This window comes from Crocodylus siamensis, chromosome 15 (assembly GCF_052110815.1).
Source record: "Crocodylus siamensis isolate JL-2025a chromosome 15, ASM5211081v1, whole genome shotgun sequence".
Lineage (NCBI taxonomy): Eukaryota > Metazoa > Chordata > Crocodylia > Crocodylidae > Crocodylus > Crocodylus siamensis.
Window position 1 is genome coordinate 31,346,828 of NC_143409.1, and position 23,825 is coordinate 31,370,652.

The 23,825-nt window shown below is 46.4% G+C and overlaps 2 protein-coding genes across 5 annotated transcripts in view; one reads left to right on the top strand and one right to left on the bottom strand.

Moving 5' to 3' along the window:
- DAPK2 (death associated protein kinase 2) overlaps window positions 1-23,825 on the top strand; it is a 94,364-nt gene that overhangs the window by 40,691 nt on the left and 29,848 nt on the right. For all 4 annotated transcript variants that reach the window (XM_090029265.1, XM_090029266.1, XM_090029262.1 and 1 more), the window contains exon 3: window positions 756-977. In XM_090029265.1, the coding sequence (XP_089885391.1) occupies window positions 756-977 (222 nt within the window). The remainder of the gene's footprint in view (window positions 1-755; window positions 978-23,825) is intronic.
- On the bottom strand, window positions 18,571-21,267 carry LOC149852320 (uncharacterized). Its single transcript, XM_090029261.1, has 2 exons — window positions 19,321-21,267; window positions 18,571-18,965 (listed from the first exon to the last, which is right to left on the bottom strand). The coding sequence occupies exons 1-2, from the start codon at window positions 20,867-20,869 to the stop codon at window positions 18,880-18,882; spliced, it is 1,635 nt and encodes a 544-aa protein (XP_089885387.1). The 5' UTR covers window positions 20,870-21,267; the 3' UTR covers window positions 18,571-18,879.

Consider the following 23,825-nt stretch of genomic DNA (forward strand, 5'->3'; position numbering starts at 1 on the left):
ATTACATTCTGTATTAGTTATCTGCTCTGCAAGTGGTATTCTTGTTTAGGAGGTAGGGGAAATGTTCATATTAGAACTAGAATGATGACCTCTTCCACTAGCAGCTGTTGTCAGCAAAAGCCTGCTTACAACTGTGAACAGTTGCCTGCTGTTTAAGTGTTTGGGCAGTGAATTATTTCATAACATGTTGTACACATTTTTCTCCTTCATTTAAAATGGCATTGAGAAATTGCATATTTTTAAAAACATGGAACAGCCAGATTTTCAAACTCAGTGAATATATGTGTATAGATCAACCAGCACTTGCACTTAGTAAGTATGACCTGCCTCTTCAAGACATGAAATGGCAGGTTATATAACTGAATGTCTAAGCACCACTGGCAAGTAAGGAACCATTTGGACTTTCACTTTACATCGGTGCCATTTTATCTTAGCCAGACCTTGTTCTTTAAAATAAATAAATAATTAAGTCCGAGAACCACATGTGGACTTTCTCCCTCCTACGTAAAGAGATTATTTACTTTTCATAGTCTAAAGCACCATGCAGTTGAAATATCTCAAGCAACTCTAATGAATGCATTGCATGCAGTTGTTGAATCAAATCCTGAAAGTTCTGTAGTAGCAGACTAGTAGAGCTCTTTGCTATTACAGGATCAGAACCCACAGCTGCAAGGCTAATTCAGGGAGATTGATTGTATTGCCAGTGGAATTTATGAAAGCTTTATTATAATATCATTACAACCTTGTCTTTGCAGTGGCCAATTTGCTATAGTGAAGAAGTGCCAAGAGAAAGGTACCGGAGTAGAATATGCAGCTAAATTCATTAAGAAGCGTCAGAGCAGGGCCAGCCGCCGTGGAGTGAGACGGGAGGAAATTGAACGGGAGGTGAATATTCTGCAGCAGATCCTACATGGCAACATCATCAAGCTTCATGACGTCTACGAGAACAAGACAGATGTGGTGCTCATCCTTGAGCTGTAAGTAGAAGGATTTCCTATCTCCATGCTAGGATGTAACAAATGGGAACAGGAAAGGGCTGTTAAGGCCTCCAGAGTACAGAGGTATTCTTAAAACGGAACTTCAGACTTCAGAAACCACTCGCAGGTCCTGGCAAAGGATTAGAATGAGATCACCAGTAAATAACCTCCTTCTTAAATCATCGTATGCTGTAGAAACAGATGTTTTTGAGAGTCTGCTGGGGTCACTGCTTCAGCAGGGAGTCCTGCTGGCTCATGGATGCACAGATCACCTAACATCTGCTCAATGATGGCCTGACATGTTTTGAAGTGTGATTATCCCTTTTTATTCAGTCCCTCTCTTCTTCCCCTCTCCCTTCAGTGTTTTTGGAAGCAGAATTGTTTATAGACAAATAATGAGGAATTACAAGCTTATGAGGACAGCAAAAGGCCTGGCCAGTCCTGGTAGATGTAGTCACACAGGAAACTCAGTCAACAGGGGAGAAAGTGGCACCAAAACTACAACTCCCAAGATATCCCACAGTGCCTCTGGTGAGCACTTGAACTAACACAAGGTGAAATTCTCTTGATTTTCCCCTTGAAAAATGTTTTCTTTGGAAATAATGTTTTCCACTGAAAAATTCTTCAATCCAAAAGTCTTAACCTAGTCTACGTAATGCAACATTTTTGTATTACTCTGTGCTGCCAGGTGAAAAACATGAAAGTGACATAATCTCCCATTGCTTGATCAGTAGGAGCTAGAAATTATGCAAGGAAAGGGGTATAGGCTATTGAATGGCAATCCTTCTGGCAGGCAAAAGCGGTTCAGAGTAGGATGAAGCTGGTGGTTTGAAATGGTGGTGGCTTTTCCTGTCTTTGGCTGTCCTCATAATATCCAGGATAGCAGGAGAATCCTTAGGGCTTTGCAGCTTCCTGTTGCAAGTGTTGATCCTCTCTCCAAAAGAACTGCTTTCACAGTTTGTGTACACTGCAGAACAATAGTCATTTGGCTTTGTATTTTGCTTTAGTCTGTTTAAAAGGATTTTAAATCAACTAACTTCTGTTCCCATTTCTTGGTGAAGAGAACAGTAGGACATTCTACAGATCCTGTGTTTCTAGATACCCTAAGGAATAAATGTACAGCACTAGCAGGCTAAAGGTGTGTTCAGAAAGCCTTATAACAAAGCCTTGACTAGGAAATGCTCATATGACATGATCTGGATCTATGAGTTTGCATTCAGGGAGTTGTTTTCCCTATAAATGTGTAAGTTTAATACAGCTCATATAAAGGGAGTGTGAATATGGTTGTTTATTCAGTTATCATTTGAATGGAGTTTGGAGTATCAAATAATAACCACAAATTACTTGCAGCAAAGTTTTCTCCCATTGGCCTAGAAATCCTGTCTCCTCTGGATTCAAGAGACAGCAGGATCCAGTCATCCATTTCCGATACTGCAGTGCCCTTCCTGTGTAAACCAACGATGCAGCCATCTTCTTCAGCAGGGCTGGCGAGTAGAATGCTTCTATTCCATTCCATTCCATTATATCAATGTGTTTCTGCTTCATATCCATATTATCTGTGCATGCAGGGCAGTCTGAATTCAAGTACTTGAATCACTTGGCCTAAGACTGCAAAGGTTGCTGGACAGGGTATGTGCTGTATTCTTCACTGGTGAGGTGCCATATAGATTTATAGTGCTACAGGAATGATGGAATTGTTTGGGTTATTTAAATGAATTGGATATGTGGGTTACAGCCAAAATACATGTGTGGGTGAAGCTTATATAGTGGTGTTTAGGAGGACAGTACAGACATGCTGATAAATATAAAGGCAAGGACGTTTTTTTCCTTTGGTGCATTGCTATAGGAGGTCCTTGCATATATAGGGAAGCATGAGGAGTTCCTTGGAAAGGAGGAATGCACCTCTATAGAGGTATAACATAACATTTGAGTGCCCTGGGTGGCAGCACTACATGGGACTATGGTGGCCATGATAGAGGACATTGTAGTTTTCTGCTACTCAGTCCTCTATTGATATGAAACCCATCTCCTTTATGTCCTCTATGTTTCTTTCCAAGAGAAACATAGAGGACATCAAAGGAATTTGGTTTCATATCAATAGAGGATAGAGGAAAACCGGACTGTCTTCTCTGATGGCCACCCTACATGGGACATTTGTCGTTGGCTGTGCTACGAGCTAAGGAGGATAGTTGGAGAAGTGCTGAGGTCCCGGAGGGGAGGGGAGCCAGGTGTCCAAGGAGAGTGGTCACTCCTTAAGGAGATGATCCTCCAAGCCCAAAGGAAGGTAATACCAACGAGGATCAAAGGGAGCAGGAGAGCACACAAGCCTCCGTGGCTCACCAAAAGCATCAGGGAATGTCTCCTTGCTAAAAAGGATTTAATAGATTTCATAGACATTAGGGCTGGAAGGGACCTCGGGAGATCATCGAGTCCAGCCCCCTGCCCAAAGGGCAGGAAGTCAGCTGGGGTCATAGGATCCCAGCAAGATAAGCATCCAATTTCCTCTTGAAGGTGTTCAATGTAGGTGCTTGAACCACCTCCGCTGGCAGACTGTTCCAGACCTTGGGGGCTCGGACAGTAAAGAAATTCTTCCTTATGTCCAGCCTGAAATGGTCTTGCAGGAGTTTGTGACCGTTCGACCTTGTCATCCCTTGGGGCACTCTGGTGAACAGACGTTCCCCCAGATCCTGGTGGTCACCCCTAATAAACTTATAGGTGGCCATCAGATCACCCCTGAGCCTGCACTTTTCCAGGCTAAAGAGTCCCATGGCTCTCAGCCTGTCATCGTAAGATCTGTTTTCCTGACCTCTGATCATGCGCGTGGCTCTCCTCTGGACTCTCAAGCTTCTCCACATCCTTTTTGAATTGTGGAGCCCAAAACTGGACGCAGTACTCCAGCTGCGGCCTCACCAAGGCCGAGTACAAGGGGAGAATGACGTCCCGGGATTTGCTCGAGAAGCATCTATGGATGCACACCAGCATTTTGGTCGCTTTACTAGCTGCAGCATCGCATTGCAGGCTCATGTTCATCTTGTGGTCAATGATGACCCCCAAGTCTTTTTCTTCTGTAGCGCTAACCAACGTAGCACTGCCGAGCCTATAAGGATGCTGGAGGTTTTTCCTCCCAAGGTGGAGAACCTTGCATTTATTGGTGTTATACACCATGAGGTTCTTGTCTGCCCATTTGCTGAGCTTGTCCAGGTCAGCCTGGATGACCTGTCTATCTTCTGGCATGGATGCTTTGCCCCAATGGTGTCATCGGCGAACTTGGCCAGTCCACTCCTGACTCCAATGTCCACATCGTTAATGAAGATGTTGAACAGTATGGGTCCCAGGACAGAGCCTTGAGGGACCCCACTGGTCACAGGGCACCATGATGAGTGACTGCCATCAGTCACAACCCTCTGGGTCCGACCATGGAGCCAATTTCCCACCCAGCGGATCGTGGTGGAGCCAAGGCCACAACTGGGCAGTTTGGCCAAGAGGTGATCATGGGATACCAGATCAAAAGCTTTTTTGAAGTCAAGATATATGACATCAACCTCTTCTCCCTTGTCCAGGTGATAGGTCACCTGGTCATAGAAGGAAATGAGATTGGTCAAACAAACCTACCCGCAACAAACCCGTGCTGGCTGTCCCTTAGGATGTTAGCCTGGGCCAGTCCCTCAAGGATGGCCTCCTTAATAAACTTTTCTAAGATCTTCCCCAGGATAGAAGTCAGGCTAATGGGCCTGTAGTTAGCCGGATCCACTCTCCTCCCTTTCTTGAAGATCGGCACCACATTGGCCTTCTTCCAGTCTTCGGGCACTACACCAGAGCACCAGGAGTTTTCAAAGATCCGTGCCAGGGGCTGGGCTATGACGCTCGCCAGCTCCTTGAGTACCCTGGGGTGCAGGTTGTCAGGGCCAGCTGACTTGAAGGTATCCAGCTTCTCAAGGTGTTCCTTCACGAGGTCAGCATTGATGGAGGGTAGGGGATCCCCCTCACCCAGATTTCCCTGTCCCATAGCAGGCATGGGCATCCCGTGTGACTGATGAAAGACTGACGCAAAGTACCTATTTAATAGGTTGGCTTTTTCCTGGGCGTCAGTTGTCAGTTGCCCCATGTGGTTTAGCAGGGGTCCAACATTGCCCTTGCTTTTCCTCCGGCTCCCCACATATCTGAAAAAGGACTTTTTGTTGTCCTTGATGCCTGAAGCTAGTTGGAGTTCAGTTGCAGCCTTGGCTTTCCTGGTTTGGTCGCTGCAGGACCGGACCAGCGCGGAGTAATCCTCCTTGGAGGTGAATCCCATCCTCCATCCTTTGTAGGCTTTCCTTTTTAGCCACAGTAGGTCCGCTAGGTCTCTGGAGAGCCAGGGGGGCTGCTGTGCCTTCTTGCTGCCTTTCCTCCGTGTTGGAATAGATTTAGCTTGTGCACTGAGGATCGCTTCCTTGAGAAGCAACCACTCTTCTTGAACTCCCAACTCCCTGGGGTCATGGTCCCTGAGGGCCTGACTGATTAGCCTCTTGAGCTTATCAAGGAGGCTTACACCCAATGGAAAGAAGGGGTAATCACCAGGGAGGACTATTCTGTAGTTGCTCGGGGATGTAGGGGGGTAGTTAGGAAGGCCAAGGCAGAGATGGAACTGGGACTAGCTTCCCAGATTAAGGACAATAAGAAGTCCTTTTTTAAATACGTAGGGGGTAAAAAGAAGGTCCCGGGTAATGTGGGGCCCTTGCAGGACACGATGGGAAACTTGGTCGTCACACCAGATGGCAAAGCTAACATGTTTAACAATTTCTTTGCCTCCGTCTTCCTAAGTAGGGACCAGAACACCCACCTCCCTGCTGGGCCCCCCTCGGGCCCCGGGGGAGGCACACCTGGGCCACGGGTTAGCAAGGATTTAGTTAGGGAGTTTCTGGAGAGGTTGGACATATTCAAGTCAGATGGTCCGGATGATCTCCACCCTAGAGTTCTAAAGGAACTGGCCGAGGTCATTTCAAGTCCCCTGGCACAACTTTATGAGCACTCGTGATGCTCTGGTGAGGTACCGGAGGACTGGAAGAGGGCCAACGTGGTCCCCATCTTCAAAAAAGGCAGGAAGGAGGACCTGGGAAACTATAGGCTGGTTAGTCTTACCTCGATCCTAGGCAAGCTGTTCGAGAAAATTATGCTGGCACACATCCAGGAGGGGCCAGCAGGGGACTGCATGCTTAGGGGCAACCAACATGGGTTCATCAGTGGCAGGTCCTGTCAGACCGACCTGGTGGCCTTTTACGATCAGATCACCAGATCATTAGATGCAGGGGTAGCAGTGGACATAGTCTTCCTGGACTTCCAGAAGGCTTTTGACACTGTCTTTCACCCCGTTCTCATTAAGAAACTGGGGGGCTGTGGTGTAGACACCCACACAGTCAAATGGGTCGCCAACTGGCTGGAGGGCCGCACCCAGAGGGTGGTAGTGGATGGGTCCTTCTCAACCTGGAAAGACGTGGGCAGTGGGGTTCCGCAGGGCTCGGTCCTCGGGCCCGCACTGTTCAACATCTTCATCAGTGACTTGGACGAGGGGGTAAAAAGCACCCTGTTCAAATTTGCTGATGACACTAAGATGTGGGGGGACGTGGGCACACTGGAAGGATGCAACAGGCTACAATCAGACCTAGACAGGTTACAAGGGTGGGCGGACGAGAATAGGATGGGTTTCAACACTGACAAGCACAAAGTGATGCACCTCAGGAGGAACAACCGGCACCATACCTACAGGTTAGGGAACTCCCCTCTTGTCAGCACAGGGGCAGAAAAGGATCTTGGGGTCATCGGTGACTCCAAGATGAACATGGGCCGGCAGTGTGGAGAGGCAGTCAGGAAGGCCAACCGCACCTTGGCCTGCTTCCACAGATGCATCTTGAGCAGGTCCAAAGAGGTGATCCTCCCCCTCTATGCGGCACTGGTCAGGCCGCAACTGGAGTACTGCGTCCAGTTCTGGGCGCCACACTTCAAGAGAGATGTGGACAGCATGGAGAAGGTCCAGAGGAGGCCACTCGTATGATCAGGGGACAACAGGGCAGGCCCTATGAGGAGAGGTTACGGGTCCTGAACCTGGTCAGCCTCCAAAAGAGAAGGCTGAGGGGGGGGGATCTTGTGGCCTGTTATAAACTAGTCAGGGGGGATCAGCAGGCATTGGGGGAGTCGTTGTTCCCCCGAGCACCACCAGGAGTGACCAGGAATAACGGTCACAAACTGGCAGAGGGTAGGTTTAGGTTAGATATCAGGAGGCGCTACTTCACGGTCAGGGCGGCTAGGGTCTGGAACCAACTTCCAAGAGAAGTGGTGCTGGCCCCTACCCTGGGGGTGTTTAAGAGGAGGCTAGATGAACACCGTGCTGGGGTCGTTTGACCCCAGTACTCTTTCCTGCCATGGCAGGGGGTCGGACTAGATGATCTGCTCAGGTCCCTTCCGACCCTAGAAACTATGAAACTATGAAACCTGCAGTGGCTTGTTTTTTTTGCATCCCTCCCCACAAGATCAACAACTTGGGCTAGTGCCTCCGCCTTACTTATGCTATTGTCACTTATCAGGGGAGCTCAGTTCTGTGTAGCCAAGATGTTTGCCAGTCCAGCATGAAGGTAAATGTCACTTTAGCTTATGGAAGGATTGTAGGCAGCAATTTGATGGGAGGCCAATTAATATATCCCAGCAGAGCAGAAAACTGTTCTTGTAGAGCTGCTGAGGAAGCAGACAGAGAGGCACACACTAGATCGTATAGCAGCAATAGTGTCTGACAGGATTATCCCATTGTACAGTTGGTGGGGGAAGGTATTAGAATGAGCATCTATTCAAATGCCTTGACTGACCAAGGGTATGGGCCAAGTGTACATTTGTAGCCACTTTTAAGGGAGAGGAGGAGACAGGCTTCGCAGGAACATGCAGCAGCTGTTAGTCTGTATTCGTTACATCTGTGTGATCCCTTAGAGATGCAAGTAAGCTAAATCGCCCTAACTTTGCCCTTGGATGAAGCAGGGTTAACACTGGAGTGGTTTTCCAAGACTTGCGTTGCTACAGAATACTGCAGTCATAATCATTGCATCATAACAGCTTTTATCAGTACCTTTTGATAGCAATACAATTGTTACATTTGTTTATGGCCCACATGTAGTGAAGTACTACAGTATTTGATGCAGTAGATCGGGGTGGCCAACATGTGGCACACAGCAGATGCAGGAGAGCATAGGTAGCACAGCAGTAAATAGAACAGGGATCAGTAAACAGAGCAGCATATGAGCAGCAGAGAGCACAAGGTAGGAAGCACAGAGCAGAGCAGCAGATTAGGCAGGGGAAGAGGATTGGAGTGACACTCTGGCAGGGAGCTCAGCTTGATTTGATTTGTGGCATGCCTGCCCAATAGCATAACAAATGTGGGGTGTGGGGAACAACTATGAGTGGGTGCCAGGATCCCCCTATCAGGTGTCTTTGCCACATCAGGGAAGCTTTGGACTGCTTAGGCCAGCCACAGGATCTGGGCAGCACAGTGCTGCACCAAGCAGTGTATCTGGGGGCTGAAGGGCATGGGGAGCAAGTGGAATGACACTCCCTTCCCCTTCTCCCTCAGCTACAGGAGTCAAGTAGTGCAGTGCCACACCACTGGGGAGGCGAGTGGGATAACCAAAATGGTCTCATCCCCTTCTCCCTCCCCCTCCCCACACCTCATTGCTGTTGTTTCCACTCCCCCACTTCTACCCCCAGCACTCACTGAGTTCCCTGTGCTTGCCAAAAATGTTGGCCCCGCTGCAGTAGATGATCATCACCAATCTAAATGTGTCACCACAACCTCTATGAGAATCACCCTGTAACTATGCAGACAGCTCACCACACGGGAGTGCAACATTCTTCGCAGTGTTAAGTGGCCACGTGGTGCCACATGGTGTTGATTGTATTATAGCCAGTATTCTGTTCCAGCTCTGCAGTCAGCCATTCTGCTGTGTGCTGCAGACAGATACCTTACTGACTCAAGCAAATACTCCATGCCTTGAAGATTCAATAGGAGGATCAGCTCCTTAGAACTCTGGGTTTTTGGTGGAGATGAACACAGTATATTTGGCTGTCTGCATAACTAAGAGATTTGCCAACAGTTTGTTTCAGTGTCATTTCAAGAAAATTTTGCAATTGGTTATTAGTCAAAAGAAATCCCCAGTCTCTACAAGATTTTTTTTAAAGCAGTGAAATAGAAGAAGCTCTAAGCATCTGGGCTTTTCTGCACACAAACTGCCCCCAAAATAACAGCATAACTTCGGAATTAATGCCTTTTCTTTTTTGCTTGTAAGACTGCTTATGCATTCCCTTACATAGATCTAACTGAATTACATCCGCTTCTACCAAGTTACTTTGTGGCAGTGTATGTAAAAGTACTCAGACTCTTCACTGCTTCATAGCTCCAAGGGAGCATGTCAAACAGCAGCCCCTAAACAGCAGTTGGCAACCCTTTGGGGCGGCAGGCCAGAATGACCCAGCTGGATCCAAGAAGGGCCAGCACTGAGACCCACGTGCTGCTGCCACCACTGCTGCTTGTCCTTGCTGCTCAGCTAGGTCACTGGCAAAGCTCTGTGCCACCCAGTCACAAGGCTCCCAGTGGCTCCACAGGCCAGATCCACCCCACAAGCCAAAGGTTGTTGACCCCAAATCTGGGAGTGTAAGGCCATACGTTCGGATCTGAAGGAGTTATGCAGGAGAGGAAGGATTTCTTTGCCTCTTAATGTTTGTCCCATTTCTGATTTCAACATCTGACAGAAGTCTTTAGAGAAGGCAGAGATTCCCCCTACCTTCCCATCAGTCCTCTGAGTGTAAATATTGACACTGGAGAGATTTATGTACAAAGCTAAGGACTCCTTTAGCAACTTTTTAAAATGTAGTAGTAAGAAAAAAATGTAACCCTTTGAACGTATTTCCAGTCACTGAGATACAATCACCCAATTTATAGACATTACAAGCGTTTCAAGGCAGAACTAACTGTCTGAACTGAGCCCTGATCTCTGATTGGGAGTCCCTGAGCTCTGCCCTGATACAAATAATGAACTGATCTCCAAGGGGACCACCATTAAAACCTATAGAGCTTCCTAAAGGATTAATTTAGCCTTGTGATTGGACAGGTGAAGTGAGACTTATGATGAGCATCCCTGCATCCTTATTTATGCATCTCTTGAGTGAGGTAGACCATGGGATGTGCAGTCAAGGGAGGGTGTCTTTGCTACTGGGGATACAGATTTATGCCTGTGCTGTGATCTATGAGAAAACTGTTTTGAGGGCAAGGCTAGCTGTGAATTGTTAATACTGCAGTTGATTGACAGATGGTCAATGGTAAAACATCCTTTTGTTTTCATTGTCCTCTAGTCCCCCTATCTCCTCCTAGTTATCTGTCGTGTTTACCTGGTGTGTCTTGTGTTTTGGATTGTCAGCTGTTTGGTGAAGGAACTGTAATTTCCTGTTTGTACAGTGCCTGTGCAATGGGGCTCTGACCTGAAGCCTTCAGGTGTTGCTGCAATACAAGTACTGTAAATCAGGGTAATTACGGTACATCTTAACAGTAAACATAAAGCCTTCATTCCTGACTCTGATGTCAGAGATTGACACTCCCTATGGTTAATCTCTTTAGGCTCTATTGCAAGAGTGCTGTTGAACTTACTGTTACCTTCATTGGACTTTGTCTTCAAGAAAAAGACTGATTAACCTTGATTAATAAGAAGCTGTTATAGTATTGTGGCAAGATCTCCAGTATCCAGCTATAGAGATGTATTTGTTCCCAGCTAAAATCTGCTGGCTCAAATGGGGCAGCTACTGTATTAACTCAAACCCAAGACAAGACTTTTTTTCCTGTTACCCTCAATCATAGCTCTGGCTCCACTCCACCCCAGGGCATAGATCAAACAGTGACCTTGGCCCTGCCTTGCAAAGCAATAATAGTTGTGGCATTAATAGCCCCAGCTCCAACTCTGACCCAGTCCCAGAGCTGGAGCTGGAGCTGGGGCTGGGGGCAGAGCTGTTGTCTACACAGGTGTTGCTGCCTGACTCTGGAACCACTATATGCTCTGTGCTACAGTCTGGAATGAGATCAGAGCCAGTGATGTGACTGAGGGTAAGGCAGTAGCCCCTTGGGGGTTGCAGGCAGTTATGCATAGCAGAGGTGATGGGGATGCAGACACCACAGGGGGGCTGGCACTAGGGGGTGCAAGCAACAGGGGGCAAGTGCTAGGGGGAACAGGCAGGAGGCAAGTTATTGGGGGCCAGGGGTGGGAATCAGGCTGCCTGCCCTGCTCTTCGCTCCCCTCCCCCCCAATCACTGCTTTCTTCTGCATTCTTCACTGGAGTGGTGGGAGGATGAATTTAAGATGCCCCTAACAGGTATGAAACGATGACCCTCCAATAATTAGATTTTCCATGTAGAGAATCTAGTTATCAGGAGAATTGTCTTAAATTTGAAGTTGTCTTGGATTTGGGTAAATACAGGCTGTCCCTTTCACACAGTAGATATGACTGCTGCTGCTTCTACTCTGCAGAAGCACATTTCACTTGAGATTCAGGGACAGGAAGAGCACTGCTAAGTCAGCTGATACTATTTATGTTTAGCTTCTCAGGTCCACAATCTGCTTTTCCACCTGGGGGCTATACGGGAAAGATCTGTGGTAGCTCCTTATGCCCTCTCTTCTATTCTTGAGCTCTTGGGGCCTGCCCTAGGCCATCTTGTGTTTAACCCTAAAACAGCAATCCGTACTTTTGGTAGATGTTGAGGCTTGTGAAAGAAAATAATCATCTGCTTCTAAGGGGAGAGAGCAGCATTTTCACTTCTTTTTTACTATGTGTGGCTGTATCTCGATTGTCCTTCACCACAAGAAGAGTGTGACAGCTGTCCAGTGGGGAAGAGCAGTAGTCCTGGGGAGGGAAAAGTGGGATGTTCTAGGCTTGTTTTGTCTAGGGAAAGGGAAGACACATTTTTTTTACTCCTGCTGCCAGTTTAAAAAATACAGTTGGATAGATGTACCTAAGTTGTAATTCCTGGTGAGGTTCTGGGTGTCCTGTTGCAGAGCAGTCTGTGGCAAGCTGCATTTGGTTAGAGGTTCAGCAGTGGCTGTCTAAATGCACTTCTCTCAGACACATCTGGGAAACTGGGTGCATTTGGGAGGGATTGAATTCTTCTGCTTGGTCGTGCCTGAGCTTAGGAGCACAGCTTGGGTGATGTTTTCTTAGTAAACTCTTTCAAGGGTCCTTGGAGCACACACTGCTGTTCTTTCCTTCAGTAAAAGCAGAGGGTGCCTGTACATGTGTAGTGAGGCGCTCTGCTCACTATAATTACAGCACATCAGAGTAGACTTGATTAATCAAATTACTGTGTGTAGTAATTACCATGCTCCGGCAGACTCCAGCATCTTGCGTATTAGCATCCCCATGCTGAAAAATGGTGGCAGGGACACTTTAACTAAAGCTTGTTCAAGTAGCTTTAGTTAAAGTGCCCCTGCCTCCATTTTTCAGCATGGGGACACTGATGTATGAGAAGATTCAGGTGCTTTAATTAGAGCATCTCTGAGAGCCTTTCTAATTAAAGTGCCCTCCCCTCCCCTCTGCCACTCCTGAAGCATGTGTATAATTGCCCACAGTGCTGCAGTCTGGAGAATGGGTTCTTTTTACGTCTGTCATTGACTTACATGTTGCCTTGATCTAGTCACTTAAGCTTTCTGCAACATGGGGCCAAGTTTCCCCTGTTTCACAGGCAAGTTGAGGATTAACTTGTTCCTATTTATAAAGCACTCTGATCTCTCTGGAGAAGGCTTTCAACCTCCAGAGCATATTGTGGTGTTGTCTTGTGTTGTTGATGATGGTCCTTATGCTGAACTATCACCAAAGTACAGATGCAGGTTATTTTTCTGGCACATTCTGTATTTTGGAAATTTTCTCTCCCTGTTCCACTTCACAGAGCATTGCCTTGAATCAAGCTGAGTGTGAATGCTAATAAGAAGAGAAAATCCAGAAAAGAGGGAGAAAGTGAACATACTGCTCAGGGACAACCTTGTGAAAGAGGGGAAGATTCTTCTTTGTTAACCAAGGCTCTATCAAATGGGCCCATGGAGATATTATGGCAAGAGGTACTAAAGCCTGGTCTCAAGTGGTGATGTGAAAATGTTCTAGGTCACTGTCTGAAAGCAATGAAGGGGTCTTAGTGGGATTGTGTGGCAAGAAAATTCCAGTCTGAGCAACCATTCAAAGAAATTCCTTAATATTGTAAAGAAGTTGCACAAAAGGATGGCCATTGTTCAAACTAACTTTTCTAGGCCAAATGGCCCTTGATGATGAGCCTCGAGCTTAGAAGATTTCTCACATGAAAAGGAAGGTAAAAGTGTGTTTGTACTGTTAAGATTGCAAGATTTAAAGAAAAAAGCCCAGGAGCTGCTTCCTAAAGATGCACACCAGTGATATAAAAATCGTGGTTCGTTTCTCGGGAGGTGGAAAAAGACCTTCACAGACACCCTCTATTAGCAACACAAATGGTATATATTTGCAAATAGGGTCAGAGAGAGAGACAAAAGATCAATCACTCTGCCCCCGAGCACGATCATTAGCAGGCTTTTATCCCCCCTCTCCTGACCACGTGTGTAGAAGGAGGAATTTTTACAACTCATTTCCGGTTCATACAAACATATATGTAAACATGTTGCTTCATACGTCCCATGTGCATTATAATTAACTACTTAAGTATGCGGGGCGGGTAGGCTTAATATGCATTAGGCTATCACGCGTGCGTGGATGGAACCCAAGGTTACTCAAGGTTCAACCTGAAGGCAAAAATGGCATTTGCTCTTATCTTAGCCTTAGGAATGTGGGGTCATGAAAGAAAGTGTGATTTAGTGTAACAAAGAGATAGTAAATTTGCAGGACAGAGAGGGAGTGATACCTTAGTACAATGGGCTTTTGGTGGTTTTTCCCATCAATTTCCAACCCCCCCCTTCCCTCTCCCATTAAGGAGACAAGGAGGGGTAGCAGCTGTGTTTTTTTTTTTCCCCTAAATCTGCTATTGATAATGCATTTTTAATAATATTTCTAACAATATCCCCCCTCGAGATGCTTTCTGATCTTTACTTCATTCGGGCATATCAAGATAATTACGAGGAATTTTTCTGAGGACCATGACCTTTGCAGCAGTCTGTGCTTTTAGAGGGACTGCTGCAACCTGCATTCCTTCCACTGTGGTGGTTATCAATCTAGTGAGACAAGGAATAAGGCAAGGGATAAAAATCAAACCAGTTAGAGCACACAAAAGCACAAACCCTACCTTTTTCCACCAGGGTCCTCCAAATAATTGAAACCACCAGTCCTTATTCCATGTGGTTTCCCACGTTTGTATTGGTACATGGGCTATTTTTCTAATCTCTTTGGCAATCTCTAAGACTGCTTTCCCGTTGTCATCTATTTGGAGGCAACAGTTAGAAAGGTTGAGCTTTCCGCAGACTCCGCCTTCCTCTGCAAGTAAATAGTCTAAGGCCATCCGATTTTGGTATATGGCTGCTCTCATCTGAGAACTTTGTCGGGCCAATAACTCGAGAGCAGTGGCGGTCTGGTTAGTAATTACTTCCAAGACTGCCTGCAACCGGATGATTCTATTCAGCATATATATTGGTGTCCGGTATCCCCAACTCCCATCATTAGCCCATGTAGCTGGTCCATAATACTCAATAATCCTCTGAGGGGGCCACTCATCCTTCTTCCACTTTTGGGAGCTACCCTGTGTCAAACTTACATCAGTACTTCTCTTGGCCCTTTTCCAATCATCATACAAAGAGACTCCTAGCTTATTTCCAACCTCAGACGGTAACAAAAAGAAAGCTGGTACAATTACTCCCATATAGCAAGTTCCCGTCCACCCCTGTGGTAGTATTGTATAGGCCCGTCGTCCGCAAATCCAATAGTATCCTCTTAAGGCCCTATTTTCTCTATTGGTGGCATTTGGAGGGGCCCAACCATAGGGCATCTCGGGAAACCCCAAGCCTCCTTCTGGACCCAAAGGACCAGCAACTGCGTGGCCTCCTTTCATGGAACATTCCCATAGCCCATCCTGGTTCTTGTCTGTACAATCTGTCCGATCATCACTTTGATTTGTGGCACTCCAATATTTATTAAACCACACAATTGTTCCATTGGGATGCTGCCACACTAGCCGATTATACCCTGGGCTATTAGGATAATAAAGCCGTTCTAATCTTGTAAGGTTCATCCACCTTACTTTTAAAGTCCATATGCAACGGCTGTGTCCCAACCTTTTTCCTGTACCATTATTACTGATGCAATACTCTCCTAACGCCACTTGGGAAAGTTCCCAACTGTGGTTCTCATCCCATTTTTGACTTGTACTTTTAACATCTGCCTTACTACTTACTAGCCATTTCGGGGCCAAAGGAAAAGCCCTCCAAGGCCACTGGCCTCTGGCCTCCCGAAGCCCCCCACAGGCCCAGCAGTTGGTAAGATTAAAAGTACCTGCAATTCTTTCCATCATATCAACATACAAATTTGTCCCTGGGGGAGCAATTTGGGAAAGTGAGGGTGTGAGCCAGCGGTTAAGGCTGCTCAATTCTGCTTCTTTCATTATGCAGATAACAACAAGGCACATTAAGATTCCCACCATATTTTCCCTTTTACTTTCTTGTCTAATTTTCTGAGCTTTGATTAAGCCGTCTCAGGCGCACTTGGAGATCACCAGTAGGTTCACAGCTCCACTTGCTGGCTTCTTGTTCCAAAGACGACTCAGCTTCCGGAGTGAGTTCGTCTTGGGAGTTGTTGTCCTCTGACGCTTGTGGATGTCGTTTCACACGGGTATGGTGTATCCAACGATCATGGCCAGTAATCTTTACAGCGGTGTGGGTTGTTAGAAGTACCTGGAAAGGGCCACTCCACCTCTCAGTCAAAGGCTCCTTTTTCCACCGCTGCACCAAGACCCAGTCTCCCGGGGAGAAGTCATGTACCGGTACATCTAAAGGCAGACGCTGAAAGGAGGCTGCATACCTGTGAAGAGAAAACAAGACAGACTGCAAGGCAATAACATATGTATGAAGTTCACTATTACCTAATTCAAAAGTTACATTCTCTCGCATCCCAGGAGGTAAGACTCGAGGCGGCTTGCCAAACATAATTTCATATGGGGTCAATTTGAGGCCCCGTCGGGGAGTGTTTCGAATACAAGTAAGAGCTAGCGGCAATGCTTGAGGCCACTTAAGGCGTGTTTCAATACAGATTTTGGTGAGCAAAGTCTTTAAAGTTCTATTCATGCGTTCCACTTGTCCTGAACTCTGTGGTCTCCATGGTGTGTGTAGTTTCCAAGTAACCTTGAGAGCTTGTGCGACTTCTTGAACCACTCTTCCCACAAAGTGTTGTCCTTGATCCGACTCGATGGACTCAGGCAGGGAATACCGGGGAATGATCTCCTGTAACAAATACTTCACTACTGCAGCTGCAGTGGCAGTCCTGGTGGGCCAAGCCTCGACCCAACCAGAGAGCTGGTCTACCATGACAAGTAAAAACCCATGATGTCCGGATCGTGGGAGCTCGGCAAAATCAATCTGCCATGCCTGTCCAGGGTACGCTGCCCAGGGTCTACCTCCCATTGGCACAGGGGGTTTCCTTCGAGGGTTTACTTTCTGGCATGTAATGCACCTGGTAGCAATGCGCTGAGCTTCTACATATAGCCCTGGGGCTACTGCTTGGCGGATCATTAGATCACCCATGGCCAAACCTCCCATATGGGTTCTTGCATGGAGCTGTTGCAGCACCTCCCGAAGCAATGGCCTGGGTATCATGACTTTCCCTCCTGGTACTATCCACCACCCCTGGGAGTTCTTTTCTGCACAAGCTTTCTGTGCAAATTTATCTTTTTCAGGGGAATACTGTGGGACTAAATCCTGAACGTATGGCCATATGGCATGGGACATAGCCTGCTTGGATACCTCTTCCGCTTCTCCCCCAATAAATGCAGCTTCCTTTGCTGCTGCATCAGCCTTTGCATTTCCAAGCTTATGCTTTTTCTCAGCAGCCTTCCCATGGGCCCGCACATGAATGACTGCTACCTCTTTAGGCTGGTGGAGTGCCTCTAGTAGTTTGATAATCTGGGGGCCATTAGCAATCTTATTCCCAGAGGCAGTAATGAAACCCCTTTCTTTCCACAATAGTCCGTGCGCATGGACTGTAGAAAAAGCATAGCGAGAGTCAGTGTATATATTAACTCGCTGGTCTGTCCCCAGCTGTAATGCTCGGGTGAGCGCAGTGAGTTCTGCGGCCTGTGCCGACCATGAGCTCGGCAATGACTCCCTCCATACTACCTTATCCAAGGTTACCACTGCACATCCTGTTCGTCTTTTTCCATCGATGACAGAGCTGGAGCCGTCCACAAAGTATTCAACATCTGGGTCTTCAATTGGGTCCTCAGCAAGATCAGGTCGCACCTGCGTGGTCTGATTCAGGACCTCAAGGCAGTCATGCGTCGGTTGCCCTGGCTCTGGCAGCAAGGTTGCAGGGTTTAAGGCTGTAGTATGTTTGAAAGTAAGTCCTGGATTAGAGAGCAAAAATATCTCATACCGTGATTGTCTGGAGGGGTTAAGAAATTTCCCTCCCTCAGTCCCTAGGATCTGGGGAACTCCATGAGGAGTGAGTATTTCCATATCCGCACCCATGACTATCTTCTGGGCTTCTTCAACAACCACTGCTGTGGCTGCCACAGCCCGAAGACAGGCTGGCCACCCGAGTGCAACTGGATCTAGAACCTTTGAATAATATCCCACGGGTCTCCAGGTCGGGCCCGATGGCTGTGTCAGCACCCCTGATGCAACCCCTCGATTCTCATGAACATACAGTCGATATGGCTTTTTACTGTTTGGGATGGCTAAGGCTGGGGGCTGGGTTAATGCTGCCTTCAGCAGATCAAAAGCATGCTGCATTTCTTTATTCCATTTCCATTTAGTGAGACTCTCCTTAGTCAGGGATTCATACAGTGGTCTAGCCTTCCCACCGTAATCTGGTATCCATAGTCGACAGAACCCAGTTAGCCCTAGGAATGCTCGCAGCTCCTTGGGTGACTTAGGTGGGGTTAGACCTTGAATCGCCTGTATGCGATCTGCACTCAGGGCTCTGACTCCTTTTGAGAGCTTATATCCCAAAAATGTGACTTCAGGCTGACATATTTGGGCTTTTTCTCTAGAGACTTTATATCCTTTTTTTCCCAGAGTGTTTAGGAGTGACCTGGTGGCTTCCTCGCAGAGCTGCAAGTTTGGGCTTGCAACTAGCAGGTCATCCACATACTGGAGGAGAGTCACTGCGGGGTGTGATCCCTTCCATTCCCCCAAGTCCTTCTGAAGGGCAAGTCCGAAAATATGGGGGGCTGCTATAAATCCTTGTGGAAGAACTGTCCACATGAGTTGGGCTTTATGGAAAGTATCTGGATCCTCCCATTCAAAAGCAAACAATTTTTGACTCTCTCGGTGAAGAGGAATAGAGAAGAAAGCATCTTTCAAATCTAGCACTGAAAATATTTCAGCTTCCCCCGGTACTTGTGTCAAAATCGTGTGAGGGTTCGGGACTACAGGATGGTCTGAAAGGACCTTCTTATTTACTGCCCGTAAGTCTTGGACCAGTCTGTATGAGACCCCATCTGCCTTTGGCACTCCAAGAATGGGGGTGTTATAGGGTGAAGACCCTTCCACTAGCCATCCGTACCTCTTGTATTTCTCTATTAACGGCTTGAGTCCAGCTCTGGCCGCTCGGCTGAGTGGGTACTACTTTACCCGAACGGGCCCCTCCCCATCCTTGAGTACGATCCTTACCGGGGAGACGAACTTAGCTCGCGCAGGGGTTCCATCAGCCCATACCGAGGGGTCTACTCCGGTCATGTGATCTTCTGGACTTACTGCAGGGCGTCGGTCCTCCAGGAGAGCCATCTGATAGTTCGAGCTCTGCTTGACAGGTAGCTGGACCACCATCTGATCGTCTCTGAAAAAGATTTCAGCTTGCAATTTTGTGAGTAAGTCCCGCCCAAGGAGTGCAACCGGGCAACTTGGAGAATACACAAAGGAGTGCTCGAGCAAATGGTCTCCCACCTTGGTGAGGAGTGGTTTACAAACAGGGAGTCGAGTTTGCATTCCCTCAATCCCTTCTACAAGTACATGCTGTTCACTAGTTCCTGCACAGGGGGGGTTTTCTGGAATCATTGAAAATGTAGCCCCAGTATCCACCAAGGCTTCAAAGTTTTTGCCACCAACCCTAATAGTTACCATGGGATCTTCTCGGGCTCCAACCCGAAGGGTAGTGGTCTTAGATCCCTGTCCCCTTCATTCTGAATCCTCACCCTTGTCTTCTGCCCGCATGAGGTGACCTCTCGGTTCCCCCTCTCTCTTCTCCTTCAACTTCGGGCATTCTCTCTTCCAGTGTCCTTTCTCCTTGCAATAAGCACAAACATCTGCTCCCACTCTTTCTCCCTTCCTCTTCTGTATCCCAGCCTTTCCAGGGTTCCCTCCAGTTATAGCAGCTGCTAGTGCTGCCATCTGTCGCTGAGCCTTTTTATCCTCCTTGCGCTCCTGCACTTGCTCACGATTCCCATACACCTTATATGCAATTTCCACCAGCTCTGAAATCGGTTTCCCAGCACCTCCCTCAGTTTTCTGTAACTTCTTACGGATATCAGCAGCAGATTGACCAATAAACATAAGATTTACCATGCGCTGGTTATCTGGGGCTTCTGGATCCAGATCCGAAAACCTGCGAAACGCCTCATACAGCCTCCCAAGGAAAGCTGAGGGATCCTCCTCTCTTCCCTGTCTCACCTCATACAATTTAGACAGATTGGTAATCCGAGGCACTGCCTTTCCCATTGCTTCCACTATAATTCCCAAATACCGTGCACTCAGCTCTCTGCCCTCTGCAGTATGATTGTCCCATCCCGGCTCTTCTACCGGGTAGGTATCACGCAGAGTACGACCAGCAGCACCCTCTGACTCAACTCTGGCTGCCGCAATACGCTCTACTGTACCTAACACTAATCTCCTCTCCTCCGGGGTTAGGAGGGTCTGGAGCATCATCTGGACATCAGCCCAAGTGGGTCGATGAGTCTGCCCAATAGATCGAAACAAATCCCTCATCTTTTCAGGGTCTTCACGAAAAGAGGGGCTCTGATTTTTCCAGTTAAATAAATCTGAAGTGCTAAATGGGGTGTAGACAAAAGTTGCAGTGCCTCCTTCCCCAATAACCTCTCGCATCGGACAGTTCAACACCGGCTGTGACTCTACAGGCTTGCGCAAATAATAACCCTTATTTCCTGATTCAGATGAGGCACTTGGCTGAGGCTCACGCTCTAACTCATTAGGTATGCATTGGTACGTCGGTGGTGGTCTCTCTAAGGGAGGGGGCGGTGGTGCAGAAGGACTGGATGCCGAGGAGGCGTCTGACTCATCTTCGCTACCCGACAGGGCAACCGGAGCACGGGTCCGGTACTCAGCCAATTCAGAATTCCCCCCCTCATTAGACTCAGGAAGTACAGGCGGCCCCCCCCGAGCCTTTTTCTTAACAAGCATCACATGAGACTTCGCTAAGTAATTCTTAATCCAAGGTGGCTGATTTTGAACCACCCACAACCAACAATCAATATAAGGAAACTGATTCCAATACCCATTTTGCATAACAATTTCATGGATAGCTATCACTTCTTTTAGCACAAAGGATCCTTTCGGGGTCCAGTGGACCCCAAATGTTGGCCACTCGAGTTGACAAAACTTAGTTAAATCACCTTTTTTCATTTTTATTCCATAATCGGCCGGCCTTGCAAATTTATTAAAATGACGTAATAAGACTTTTAGAGGGGTATCAATATTGTTTTCTACACGAGAGCTATTCGTACCCATTTGCCCACAAAAATGCGCCCAATGCACACCAAATACCAAAAAGATCTCAACAACAGATGATTTACAATGAGAGCTAAGCCTAGAATTTCTCAGCAAACTTACACATCCTTTGTTTTAGATCCGTACACCAGATTGGGCAAAGGGAATTCGTATACTCACTCAGATACCCCAGAGATCTCGATCCAAATTCCAAAGTGTGTCTGCCTCTCCAGAAACTCAGAATTTACATAGGATACTTCCTTTAACTTCCCGGATATTTGGACTTAAACCTCAAATACCAGGGTGAGTCCAAAGTCGGCTCGGTGTGCACAAATCCCTGGTACCGGAGGTGCTCCGTCACTGAATTCCGGGGTAGTCCTCGAGAAGCCCCACGTTGGGCGCCAATTTTGATATAAAAATCGTGGTTCGTTTCTCGGGAGGTGGAAAAAGACCTTCACAGACACACTCTATTAGCAACACAAATGGTATATATTTGCAAATAGGGTCAGAGAGAGAGACAAAAGATCAATCACTCTGCCCCCGAGCACGATCATTAGCAGGCTTTTATCCCCCCTCTCCTGACCACGTGTGTAGAAGGAGGAATTTTTACAACTCATTTCCGGTTCATACAAACATATATGTAAACATGTTGCTTCATACGTCCCATGTGCATTATAATTAACTACTTAAGTATGCGGGGCGGGTAGGCTTAATATGCATTAGGCTATCACGCGTGCGTGGATGGAACCCAAGGTTACTCAAGGTTCAACCTGAAGGCAAAAATGGCATTTGCTCTTATCTTAGCCTTAGGAATGTGGGGTCATGAAAGAAAGTGTGATTTAGTGTAACAAAGAGATAGTAAATTTGCAGGACAGAGAGGGAGTGATACCTTAGTACAATGGGCTTTTGGTGGTTTTTCCCATCAATTTCCAACCCCCCCCTTCCCTCTCCCATTAAGGAGACAAGGAGGGGTAGCAGCTGTGTTTTTTTTTTTCCCCTAAATCTGCTATTGATAATGCATTTTTAATAATATTTCTAACACCAGTATCTGTCAAAGGACATCGCCAAAGCAGTTTGAACAGAAGCAGCCAAAGAAATCAGACTTGTGTTCTCTTTGTGAACAAGCTGATTGCACTAAGAAAATATCTGACTTTGTAAAGAGTTGAAGCACTGATCTACTTTAGACATATCTAAAATAATTCACAGGGTTCCAAAAACTGCTGCTACATGGGAAAAAGGCAATATTTCTCTTTTGGCCAGTACAATGGCCAGTGCTGAAGAAGAATGATCTGGCCAGCACCTTTTCCTGCTGGCTTATTAAATGTCATCTAAAAGGAAAATGGAGACTTAATGAGAAGAGACAGTGGCTGTAAGACTAAATCTTCCAGAGAAGAGGAAGTACAAATGAGGCCCTAGCCAACAGTCGAGTCAAACTCCTGGATCATCTGAGGTTTGTTTAGTTGTCAAAATATTGAGCAATTCCTGCCCAGGTCAAAGTGTCCCATGTTCTACATCCTACTGCTTAGTAATGCTTCAGCTGTGAAATATAGCACAGTGAATAGCACACTAAGGCAGACAGCATTGTGTAAATTATTGGCTCTGGGAAAGTAAAATACACTATCGCCCACAGCAACAGCACAAGCTAAAAAGTAAGCCCATGCTCAGTCCTTTGTGTCATTGACAAACCTTTCATTGAGTTGTTTGCAGCTGAATTTTTCATGGAATTCTGATATCTTCTGTCAGTAGATGGAGACCACAGGAACCAGAGGACAGACCAGTATTTACCAGTACCTTCACCAATGTGAATGAGCAGCAAGAAAAATAATAAGCTGCTTCTATCCTGGAGTTACAGCTGTGTTTAACTCAACATCTGAATCCTCCAGCCATTTTTAGTCTGTTGTCAGGCAGTAATGCCAATGGTTTATTCTCCAAAATACTGTTGTATCCTAGAATCCTTGTGCAGTGAATAATCCTTAGTTAAGAATATGTATTGAAAGCCTATGAATGCTCTGTTACTATGTTGCTGCGCATGACCAGGGTTAAACAGAAAGAGTTAGGTGATATATAAATGTCAAAGTTGCAAAATAATAGCACTACTAATACTGGATAATTTGTCATCTTGGGATATTTTGGTGTGTTGCCATATAGAACCATGGTTGCTGTATTTTTAGTGTAAGAAGAAAAACATGGCAGCAGATGTATTGTATGCAGTAAATAACATTTTTCTTGTTGATGTAAATGATCCAAATAGTAACTGGAGCATTGTTCTCACAAATCCTTGTTTTGGGGAAACAGTTAATGGAACTTTCCAAGCTCATTTCTTTTAAAAAATTCAGCCAGCATGAAACAGTTCTCCACTGGTTACAGGTCAAGCAAGTACCAATGCATTCTTCATGCACCTCATAGAAAATGAAGTAGTCTGCTGGCAGGTCTCACTGCCTCATGTTAATAATGGTACAAGATAGTGAAAGTGATTCTTTACCAATGCTGTACTTTTACAATATGTAAAAGGAAGATTATTAATAGTATAATTGTGCTTGAGTGTATTACCACTACTATGCCTTTTTTAAAGGCCTTTTAGCTGAAACTCAGAGGAGACTGTGTTCTATTCCAACTATTAGGCATACAAGTAGACTTAGGTGCCTAAGTGCAATCCTGTTCCACTTTGGTCAAGTTTCTGAAAAACTGTTAATACAAAATGCACGTGGGTCTTCCCCACTTCTTACCGCCTTATTATAATTCATCTTTGAGGGTAAAATGATTGTTTGTTACAAAAGGTAGATGCATTAATGGATGTTCAGGGATTTGTTCAAGTGGAACAGAATCATGCTTAGCCCCCAAAATCCTCTTAGATGCCCAATACATGGAATAGGATCAGGCCCAGTGTGCTCTATGAGTATCAAAGAATGAAGCCTTGCATGCTGAGGTAAGGAAATATTAGTTCTGTTTTTACAGAAGGGGAAACTGAAGTATAAAG

Bases quoted from the DNA above. Each gene is read 5' to 3' on its own strand.
- LOC149852320 (XM_090029261.1), bottom strand. From the start codon at position 20,869: ATGGGTACGAATAGCTCTCGTGTAGAAAACAATATTGATACCCCTCTA. The intron at 18,966-19,320 runs GTGAGGATTCAG...AATCTTTTTCAG, and splicing joins CATGCGGGCAGAAGACAAGG to AGACGATCAGATGGTGGTCC.